The 11,713-nt window shown below is 48.4% G+C and overlaps 1 protein-coding gene across 5 annotated transcripts in view; it reads left to right on the forward strand.

The window, feature by feature from the left end:
- The window catches only part of LOC121567935 (MAGUK p55 subfamily member 2), a 63,796-nt gene that overhangs the window by 48,925 nt on the left and 3,158 nt on the right, over window positions 1-11,713 (forward strand). For all 5 annotated transcript variants that reach the window (XM_041878349.2, XM_041878356.2, XM_041878365.2 and 2 more), the window contains 6 exons: window positions 8,136-8,267; window positions 8,395-8,497; window positions 9,900-9,968; window positions 10,180-10,341; window positions 10,606-10,808; window positions 11,528-11,656. In XM_041878349.2, coding sequence (XP_041734283.1) covers window positions 8,136-8,267; window positions 8,395-8,497; window positions 9,900-9,968; window positions 10,180-10,341; window positions 10,606-10,808; window positions 11,528-11,656 — 798 coding nt within the window. The remainder of the gene's footprint in view (window positions 1-8,135; window positions 8,268-8,394; window positions 8,498-9,899; window positions 9,969-10,179; window positions 10,342-10,605; window positions 10,809-11,527; window positions 11,657-11,713) is intronic.

Here is an 11,713-nt window from a genome sequence, read left to right on the forward strand (position 1 = left end):
TTTGCTCGCCTGAGGTAGAGTATCTTATGATAAGCTGTAGACCACACTATTTACCAAGAGAGTTTTCATCTATATTTTTCATAGCTGTCTATTTACCACCACAAACCAATGCTGGCATTAAGATTGCACTGAATGAGTTGTACAAGGCCATTAATCAACAGGAAAACGCTCATCCAGATGCAGCGCTCCTAGTAGCCGGGGACTTTAATGCAGGGAAACTTAAATCCGTTCTACCTCATTTCTACCAGCATGTTAAATGTGCAACCAGAGGGGAAAAAACTCTAGACCACCTTTACTCCACACTGTGACGTCACGAGAGGCTACACAGCTTTCAGCGGGATTGCTCAAGTAGTGCAAGGAGACAAGGTTCAAACAAAACAAGGATTTTATTATAGGTCTTGGGAAATTAACTAAAATATAACAAAATTCTGTTCTCTTGTGGCTCTTTAAGGGTTAACCGTTCAGGGATGTCTCTTCCACATCCAAAATCATAATTCTCACTCGCTCAGATAACTTTTCCCCAGCCTTACTGTAGTCCACGTTGCAGCTAGTGGCCAACCCAGCAAAAAGTCCTTCCAAATGTCTCTCACGTATTTCCACAGGTGCATATATCCAAAGGTGAGTATTTCCCAAAGGTAAGTATCTCCAAATCCTTATATTCCTCATGGAAGTGGACGTGCAGCACTCTTGTCCTCCAGAGAGCCCAGGTTGGAGACTGTGTCTCTTCCCTCCCCAAACCTTCAGCTCATCAGCTCCTGATTTGTTTCAGCTGCGTGGGAAGATTGGCCATAGAGGGGTGGAGTTCCCGACCATACCAGCAGATGGAGCCATAGCTGTCTGGGTTTGCAGCCATCTCAGGGGGATGTAACGTCCCTCCAGGACACAGCCTCTCGTGACATCACACATCCCCCTCCTCGGGACCGACGTCCTCGTCGGGGTAAAGGCAGCGAAGAAGGCATCACGCCGGGAGAGGGCGTCCGCATTGCCGTGGTGCTTGCCAGCCTGCTCTCTCTTCAACTCCTCCACCTCTAGGACCAGGGACTCAGCCTCCTGTTGTCTCTCCTTGAGTTTCTTACTGAACGCATCAGCCTTGGTTTTAGCAGAGTTTAGCTTCTGTTGAGCAGCTTTCAGTTCCTTCTCTCTCTCTGCCTCCGCATTCTTCATCTTGTTCTCCAACACCTTGTACTTCTCCTCTGCCTTCTTCTGGACCTCCTTACTCCTGCGCAGGGTCTCCTCACACTCCTCGATGGTCCTGCGCAGCCTCTCCAGCTCCTCCTGTTGCTTAGGGAAGGAGCTCTGTTGGAGTTTAGCCTGGAGGATATCTAACTCTTCTGTCTTCATGTCTAACTGTTGCTTTAACAAACGATACCTCTCAGCGGTCCCCTTCAGACCAGACAGTTCTTTGTCCAGATTCTGTAGCTCCGTCTCTGTGTCGGTCTGGGCACCTGCCATCCCTATCAGAGCCCGGGCGGGAGTGAGTAACTCGGAGGATTGCACCGGAGCCTTCCCAGGATGAGTCTTGCCTCTCCGTTTCCGAGGTACTCGGGTTATCCTCTCCTGAGACTCTCTCCAGAGTGGGTAAAAGGCTGGGCAGTCTCGTCCAATTAGGACAGGGACGGGGAGGGAATCAACCACCCCCGCCGTCGTGTGTATGGTTCCCCGTGTGCTGGTCATTGTAAGTTCAGTAATGGGGTATTCTCTGGTGTCCCCATGGACACAGGAAACTGGGAGGACTTTCCCGGGGGTCAAACACGTTGGGCCCACCAAATCCTTACGCACCAGGGTGGCCCGGCTACCAGAATCCAGTAAGGCCTCCACATCATGGTGATTCACAGTTACCGGGCAGGTGGGGGTCGATCTGGGCCGCCATCTACGACTCCCAAGAGCGAGGCAAACGGTGTGTGGGTGCTGAGCTGGAGGACTCCGCAGTGGGCATAGGTTCATCGGCTGGTTTCCCACACTGCCAGGAGATATGTCCCATCTCCCCACACCGGTAACACTGTCGAGTTTCCCCCCTCCTGGTGTACTCTTCTTGGACCCGCCTGGTTTCTGGCTCCCCCTGGAGCCGGGATAAGTCCTGACGTGGCTGGGTTCGAGACCTTGGGGTCCTTTGGACGGGTTCTTCCCATTTGTGGTGGGGCCGCCCTCCTGGGGTCTTTTCGGGAAGCATTCAGCATCTCCGCTGTGGCCTGGTACTTTTCCACAGCTTCCACGGTCAGATCAGCCGTGGTCAAGGCCTGTTGACTGATGAACCGTTTTGCCTCATAAGGCAGGGCGCGTAGGTAACGATCCAGCACAACGGCCTCCACCACCGCCGCTGCTGTATTCCTCTGCGGATCCAGCCATTTCCTTGCGATTCGGACAAGTTCATGCATCTGCGCCCGAGGAGGTTGGTCTGGTTGGAAGGTCCAACTGTGAAAGCGCTGGGCCATACCAAACTTTGTGAGTCCATATCTGCTGAGGATCTCAGACTTCAGGGCATCATAGTCAGTAACCTGGTCAGGGCCCAGGTCCCGGACAGCATTCAGCGATTCCCCGGTTAGAAAGGGGGCTAACAGACCAACCCACTGTTGCTTGGGCCAGGCTTCCCTAGTGGCCGTGGCCTCAAATGCATGCAGGTATGCCTCAATGTCATCGGTAGCTCCCATCTTAGATATAAAGTCACTTGCCTTTATTGGGCGGGTATTTTGGACCACCCTCTGTCTCTGCAACTGCAATTCCTCTGCCTTCAGAAGGTTGGCTTTCTTTTGCTCCTCCAAGAGAGCCACGTTTGCTTGCATCTGGGCTTGCTGGCCAGCAACAAGGGCTTTCAATATGTCCTCCATTTCAGTCGGCGGGGAGCCTACGGCCAACTTGGAAAACTGGGTGATCAAACCTTCGGTATCCTCCTCTGACATGCACTATTAACGCTTGAGCGTGCCCGTATTCTCCACCATCTGTGACGTCACGAGAGGCTACACAGCTTTCAGCGGGATTGCTCAAGTAGTGCAAGGAGACAAGGTTCAAACAAAACAAGGATTTTATTATAGGTCTTGGGAAATTAACTAAAATATAACAAAATTCTGTTCTCTTGTGGCTCTTTAAGGGTTAACCGTTCAGGGATGTCTCTTCCACATCCAAAATCATAATTCTCACTCGCTCAGATAACTTTTCCCCAGCCTTACTGTAGTCCACGTTGCAGCTAGTGGCCAACCCAGCAAAAAGTCCTTCCAAATGTCTCTCACGTATTTCCACAGGTGCATATATCCAAAGGTGAGTATTTCCCAAAGGTAAGTATCTCCAAATCCTTATATTCCTCATGGAAGTGGACGTGCAGCACTCTTGTCCTCCAGAGAGCCCAGGTTGGAGACTGTGTCTCTTCCCTCCCCAAACCTTCAGCTCATCAGCTCCTGATTTGTTTCAGCTGCGTGGGAAGATTGGCCATAGAGGGGTGGAGTTCCCGACCATACCAGCAGATGGAGCCATAGCTGTCTGGGTTTGCAGCCATCTCAGGGGGATGTAACGTCCCTCCAGGACACAGCCTCTCGTGACATCACAACACACAGAGACGCATACAAAGCTCTCCCTCGCCCTCCATTTGGCAAATCTGACGATAACTCTATCCTCCTGATTCCTGCTTATAAGCAAAAACTGAAGCAGGAAGCACCAGTGATTCGGCTAATAAAAAAGTGGTCAGATGACGCAAATGCTAAGCTACAGGACTGTTTTGCTAGCACAGACTGGAACATGTTCCGGGATTCTTCAGACAGCATTGAGGAGTACACCACAACAGTCACTGGCTTCATCAATAAGTGCATCGATGATGTCGTCCCCACAGTGACCGTACGTACATACCCCAACCAGAAGCCATGGATTACAGGAAACATCCGCACTGAGCTAAAGGGTAGAGCTGCCGCTTTCAAGGGAACGGGACTCTAACCCGGACGCTTATAAGAAATCCCGCTATGACCTCCGACGAACCATCAAACAGGCAAAGAGTCAATACAGGTCTAAGATTGAATCATACTACACTGGCTCTGACGCTCGTCGGATGTGGCAGGGCTTGAAAACTATTACAGACTACAAAGGGAAGCACAGCCGCGAGCTGCCTAGTGACACAAGCCTACCAGACGAGCTAAACCACTTCTATGCTCGCTTCGAGGCAAGCAACACTGAAGCATGCATGAGAGCACCAGCTGTTCCGGACGACTATGTGATCACGCTCTCCGTAGCCGATGTGAGTAAGACTTTTAAGCAGGTCAACATTCACAAGGCCGCAGGGCCAGACGGATTACCAGGACGTGTACTCCGAGCATGTGCTGACCAACTGGCAAGTGTCTTCACTGACATTTTCAACATGTCCCTGACTGAGTCTGTAATACCAACATGTTTCAAGCAGACCACCATAGTCCCCGTGCCCAAGAACTCTAAGATAACCTGCCTAAATGACTACCGACCCGTAGCACTGACGTCTGTAGCCATGAAGTGCTTTGAAAGACTGGTCATGGCTCACATCAACAGCATAATCCCAGAAACCCTAGACCCACTCCAATTTGCATACCGCCCCAACAGATCCACAGATGATTCAATCTCTATCGCACTCCACACTGCCCTTTCCCACCTGGACAAGAGGAACACCTACGTGAGAATGCTATTCATTGACTACAGCTCAGCATTCAACACCATAGTGCCCTCTAAGCTCATCACTAAGCTAAGGATCCTGGGACTAAACACCTCCCTCTGCAACTGGATCCTGGACTTCCTGACGGGCCGCCCCCCAGGTGGTAAGGGTAGGTAACAACACATCTGCCACACTGATCCTCAACACGGGGGCCCCCTCAGGGGTGCGTGCTCAGTCCCCTCCTGTACTCTCTGTTCACCCATGACTGCATGGCCAGGCACGACTCCAACATCATCATTAAGTTTGCCGACGACACAACAGTGGTAGGCCTGATCACCGACAACGATGAGACAGCCTATAGGGAGGAGGTCAGAGATCTGGCCGTGTGGTGCCAGGACAACAACCTCTCCCTCAACGTGACCAAGACAAAGGAGATGATTGTGGACTACAGGAAAAAAAAGAGGACTGAGCACGCCCCCCATTCTCATCGACGGGGCTGTAGTGGAACAGGTTGAGAGCTTCAAGTTCCTTGGTGTCCACATCACCAACGAACTATCATGGTCCAAACACACCAAGACAGTCGTGAAGAGGGCACGACAAAGCCTATTCCCCCTCAGGAGACTGAAAAGATTTGGCATGGGTCCTCAGATCCTCAAAAAATTCTACAGCTGCACCATCGAGAGCATCCTGACTGGTTGCATCACCGCCTGGTATGGCAACTGCTTGGCCTCTGACCGCAAGGCACTACAGAGGGTAGTGCGTACGGCCCAGTACATCACTGGGGCAAAGCTCCCTGCCATCCAAGACCTCTATACCAGGCGGTGTCAGAGGAAGGCCCTCAAAATTGTCAAAGACTCCAGCCACCCTAGTCATAGACTGTTCTCTCTGCTACCGCACGGCAAGCGGTACCGGAGTGCCAAGTCTAGGTCCAAAAGACTTCTCAACAGCTTCTACCCCCAAGCCATAAGACTCCTGAACAGCTAATCATGGCTACCCGGACTATTTGCACTGCCCCCCACCCCATCCTTTTTACGCTGCTGCTACTCTGTTAAGTATTTATGCATAGTCACTTTAACTCTACCCACATGTACATATTACCTCAACTACCTCAACTAGCCGGTGCCCCCGCACATTGACTATGCAACGGTACCCCCCTGTATATATAGCCTCCCTACTGTCACTTTATTTTACTGTATATATAGCCTCCCTACTGTCACTTTATTTTACTGTATATATAGCCTCCCTACTGTCACTTTATTTCACTTCTGCTCTTTTTTTCTCAACACTTTTTTGTTGTTGTTTTATTCTTACTTTTTTGTTTAAAATAAATGCACTGTTGGTTAAGGGCTGTAAGTAAGCATTTCACTGTAATGTCTGCACCTGTTGTATTCGGCGCATGTGACCAATAAAATTTGATTTGATTTGATTTGATATGGAAGTGGTCAGATGACGCGGATGCTACGCTACAGGACTGTTTTGCTAGCACAGACTGGAATATGTTCCGGTATTCATCCAATGGCATTGAGGAGTATACCACCTCTGTCACCGGCTTCATCAATAAGTGCATCGACGACGTCGTCCCCTCTGTGACCGTATGTACATATCCCAACCAGAAGCCATGGATTACAGGCAACATCCGCACCGAGCTAAAGGCTAGAGCTGCCGCTTTGATGCTTGTCGGATGTGGCAGGGCTTGCAAACTATTACGGACTACAAAGGGAAACCCAGCCGCGAGCTGCCCAGTGACGTGAGCCTACCAGACGAGCTAAATGCCTTTTATGCTTGCTTTGAGGCAAGCAACACTGAAGCATGCATGAGAGCACCAGCTGTTCCGGACGACTGTGTGATCACGCTCTCCGTAGCCGATGTGAGCAAGACCTTTAAACAGGTCACCATTCACAAGGCCAAGGGCCAGACGGATTACCAGGATGTGAATTCAGAGCATGCACGGACCAACTGGCAAGTGTCTTCACTGACATTTTCAACCTCTCCCTGACCGAGTCTGTAATACCTACATGTTTCAAGCAGACCACCATAGTCCCTGTGCCCAAGAAAGCGAAGGTAACCTGCCTAAATGACTACCGCCCCGTAGCACTCACGTCGGTAGCCATGAAGTGCTTTGAAAGGCTGGTCATGGCTCACATCAACACCATCATCCCAGAAACCCTAGACCCACTCCAATTCGCATAACGCCCCAACAGATCCACAGATGACTCAATCTCAGTTGCACTCCACTCTGCCGTTTCCCACCTGGACAAAAGGAACACCTATGTGAGAATGCTGTTCATTGACTACAGCTCAGCGTTCATCACCATGATGGCCACAAAGCTCATCACTAAGCTAAGGACCCTGGGTCTAAACACCTCCCTCTGCAACTGGATCCTGGACTTCCTGGCGGGCTGCCCCCAGGTGGTAAGGGTAGGCAACAACACATCTGCCACGCTGATCCTCAACCCGGGTGCCCCGCAAGGATGCGTGCTTAGTCCCCTCCTGTACTCCCTGTTCACCCACGACTGCGTGGCCAAGCACGACTCCAACACCATCATTAAGTTTACTGACGACACAACAGTGGTAGGCCTGATCACCGACAACGATGAGACAGCCTATAGGGAGGAGGTCAGAGACCTGGCAGTGTGGTGCCAGGACAACAACCTCTCCCTCAACGTGAGCAAGACAAAGGAGCTGATCGTGGACTACAGGAAAAGGAGGGCCGAACACGCCCCCATTCACATCGACAGGGCTGTAGTGGAGCGGGTCGAGAATGTCAAGTTCCTTGTTGTCCACATCACCAACAAACTATCATGGTCCAAACATACCAAGACAGTCGTGAAGAGGGCACGACAACACCTTTTCCCCCTCAGGAGACTGAAAAGATTTGGCATGGGTCCCCAGATCCTCAAAAAGTTATACAGCTGCACCATCGAGAGCATCCTGCCGGTTGCATCACCGCCTGGTTTGGCAACTGCTCAGCATCCGACCATAGGGCGCTACAGGGTGGTGCGTATGGCCCAGTACATCACTGGGGCCAAACTTCCTGCCATCCAGGACCTATATACTAGATGGTGTCAGAGGAAGGCCCAAAAAATTGTCAAAGACTCCATTTACCCAAGTCATAGACTGTTCTCTCTGCTACCACATGGTAAGCGGTACCGGAGCGCCAAGTCTAGGTCCAAAAGGCTCCTTAACAGCTTCTACCCCCAAGCCATAAGACTGCTGAACAAATAATCAAATGGCCACCCGGACTATTTACATTGACCCCCTCCCCCTTTGTTTTTACACTGCTGCTACTCGCTGTTTATTATCTATGCATAGTCACTTTACCCCTTACCTCGACTAACCTGTAAGCCCGCACATTGACTCGGTACCCGTACCCCCCTCATTATTGTCTATTTCTTGAACTGCATTGTTAGTTAAGGGCTTGTAAATAAGCATTTCACGGTAAGGTCTACACCTGTTGTACTCGGTGCATTCGACAAATAACATTTGATTTGATTTGATTTGACCTACCACCAAGCTCCCTCTCCATCTTCCTCAGGCATATGTGAAGTGTCACTTTGACTACGACCCGTCCCATGACAACCTAATCCCCTGTAAGGAGGCAGGCCTGGGCTTCAGCAGTGGAGACATTCTGCAGATCTTCAACCAGGAGGACCTCAACTGGTGGCAGGTCAGTCACTTCTAATGGACAACCACTCTTAAGTCTTTCACTTTATCGTGTTCATCCTAAATAGTTTTCAATGTATTGTTGTTTAATGTAGTGATAGAACAGCTTTATGTATTTATTTCCTTCACAGGCATGTCACCTGGAGGGGGGCAGTGCAGGCCTCATCCCCAGCCAGCTCTTGGAGGAGAAGAGGAAGGCTTTCGTCAAGAGAGATCTGGAGCTGGTTACAACAGGTACTGTAAATTATATATGCATTATTCCTTATACTGTATTATAACCCATAAGGGCTGGAGGACACAAAGTAGCTTAACATCTTCTACACATTAAAGATAACGCTCTCAATTCCTAAGTTGAAAACATTTACTCCTCGACATTTGTCATGGAAATAACATAAGGCAAGAAAAACTCAAATGGGATAAGGTATGATGATACTTTTTTATTGTCTGAATGTGCAAAAATATGGTCCACAAAACAAAAATAACATGAAGCATGATGGAGACAATGGAGACAATAGAAAGGTTTGTTGCTCTGGGTGTTTTGTGTGTACACTGTGCACGTATACGCTTTAGCCGCCTGCTTGTCCCCCAGTCAACCTTCAAGACGGTTGTTTCATCAGTGAAGAGGGACTAGCAATAAGCAGCAGGCTTAGAGAGATATGACTCTCTAAGGCAGGCTGATTCAATCTGTTCCTCATTAAGCTCATTCTAAACAGAGGGGTCAGGTCACATTCCTACTGTAGCACACTAGGACAGATGGTGGGTGGTGAGTCAGCCTGCAGCTACATTCACTTCACTTGTCCCCTGTGGCTCAGTTGGTAGAGCATGGCGCTTGCAACGCCAGGGTTGTGGGTTCGATTCCCATGTGGAACCAGAAAAAAATATGAAAATGTATTCACTCACTACTGTAACTCCCAGAGTGTCTAGTAAAAGTAACTTCAGTAGGTGGCAGTCAGCTAAGGTGCTAAGACTGCTCTTGGGCCTGTTGTAGACACTTGTGGGGGCTATTCACGCAGTATATGATATAAAATCCCAAGCTACTTGTATTGATTGTATAAAGTCAATATATGAATCAAACACACAACAGTAGTGTTGCCATGGTCCTACTGACTGAGCCATTGGAACCAGCATGCAGTATATGATCACGATTTCAATGTGATCGAGCCATATTTAAAAAGCAGAAGTGATCATTGTCAAAGGGCCAGCTCTTTTAATGCATTCCATCAACATATTGATCCACTGTGTCGATATCAAAGTCGTATATCTACTCAACAAAGAGACACACATCAAAAGGTTATGTCATGCCCATTGTTGTCCCTGCTTCAAACAAACGTCCTCAAAGCCCACCTGCCAGCTATACTGAAGAGACGACTGGGCAGTGACAGTGATTCCCAGTTGTACTGTTGTAATCAAATGGAACTGCCATCCTTACTGTAATGCATAGGCATACTGCCCTCTGGTGGTACATGCTATCTATTGCACCCTCAGCAGACCGGATTTACGATTCAGAACAGCAACACTGTAAAAGGCAACAGACCCTGAATGGCAGGCGCTGTTCATTAAATAGATAAAGACTCAATTGAAGTGGGTTGAGAAGTACTGAATGAAGACCGAACATTTTGTGTGTTGCCTTTCTCAGGTCCTCTTTGTTCTGGAATGGGTGGGAAGAAGAAAAAAAAGATGATGTATCTAACGACCAAAAATGCAGGTACGTTTTTTGCACCAAAATGCCAATTTGTAAACGTAACAATGTTTGAAACTGCTGCGAATGTAGTCTTTACTTGTAAACATTGTTAGACAAAAGTGTAAACTCTTGTCAATGCAGTATGCTAGATTGTGTATGTGCAGCATTAATTAGATTAGGTAAAGTAATACCGTTAGTAATGCGGGTATCTGATATGAATATGTTGACTGTTCAGAGTTTGATCGGCACGAGCTGAGGATCTACGAGGAGGTGGCCAAGGTTTCCCCTTTCCGTCGGAAGACGTTGGTTCTGATTGGAGCACAGGGAGTGGGCCGCCGTAGTCTGAAGAACAAACTGTTGGTGTCAGACCCCATGCGCTATGGGACCACCATCCCCTGTGAGTAGTACTAACGTTCAACACTGACAGAGCCACTAACACTGACACTTTGATTTACTCTGGTTTTCTGTAATCTATGCCATATTAGAAAAGTATACAAAAAAACATAAACAATTAAAAAATACAAATACGGTATACACATTTCTATGAGATACAAAGACTACATTTGTGATTCTGTGTGCGTTGTTCAGCACTGTATTTGTCGGTTGCTATACCTTAATGTACGTAACCAAACAACAACCATCAATCTGTCTTTATCACCAGTTACCTCGAGGAAACCCAAGCTGGATGAGAAGGATGGACAGATGTACTCGTTCATGACTCGCAGTGAGATGGATTTGGACATTAAGAACGGGCGCTTCCTGGAGCACGGCGAGTACGACGGGAACCTCTATGGCACCAAAATCAACTCCATCCACGAGGTGGTGGATGCTGGCAAGATCTGCATCCTGGATGTCAACCCACAGGTAGACTATAGTATCTGGGGATCTTTGTTCATTCAGATATTATCCTCTATAAAAAAAATATGGTATCAATGTCCAGGGAAGAGGTTGATCTTTACCGTTTTTTATTTTAAAGGACAACTGAATTCTGTCCCCCCTTCGTATTTTATTGTTTTGTTGAGATTGTTGGCTGCATTACCACTATGCCAAACTTCGGCACATAGATCAGTAAAGTAATAGGGTTAATATTAGCTAGCTGTGCCACTAGCTAGCTGTGCCACTAGAGATCCTGGTTCGAATCCAGGCTCTGTCGTAGCCGGCTGCGACCGGGAGACCCATGGGGCGGCGCACAATTGGCCCAGTGTCGTCCAGGGTAGGGGAGGGAATGGCCGGCAGGGATGTAGCTCAGTTGGTAGAGCATGGCGTTTGCAATGCCAGGGTTGTGGGTTCGATTCCCATGGGGGGCCAGTATGAAAAAATTATGTATGCACTCACTAACTGTAAGTCGCTCTGGATAAGAGCGTCTGCTAAATGACTAAGACGTAAATGTAATATATAATGTTCTCATAGTTTAACTAAAGCCAGAGATTGAATTACAGAGCTGAAACTGAAGGAATGGAATCCTTTAAGGAGACACATTTTCAAGTGATTCATGGCCAATTTGATTAGCTCGTTACGTCATTAGGATCTAATAATAATATATTATTACAGCTACTTTTCAACTATTGAATTCCTTGCTGCAGGCACTTAAGGTCCTGCGGACGTCAGAGTTCCTTCCCTACGTGGTGTTTATTGAGGCTCCAGATTATGAGGTCCTCAAAGCCATGAATAAGTCTGCCAAAGAAGCCGGCGTGATGACCAAACAGTTAACGGTGAGTCCCAGACAGACTGGACAGTTGTATTACAGCTACATCATTGGTCCTGTTACT

This window comes from Coregonus clupeaformis, chromosome 1 (assembly GCF_020615455.1).
Source record: "Coregonus clupeaformis isolate EN_2021a chromosome 1, ASM2061545v1, whole genome shotgun sequence".
Classification (NCBI taxonomy): Eukaryota; Metazoa; Chordata; class Actinopteri; order Salmoniformes; family Salmonidae; genus Coregonus; species Coregonus clupeaformis.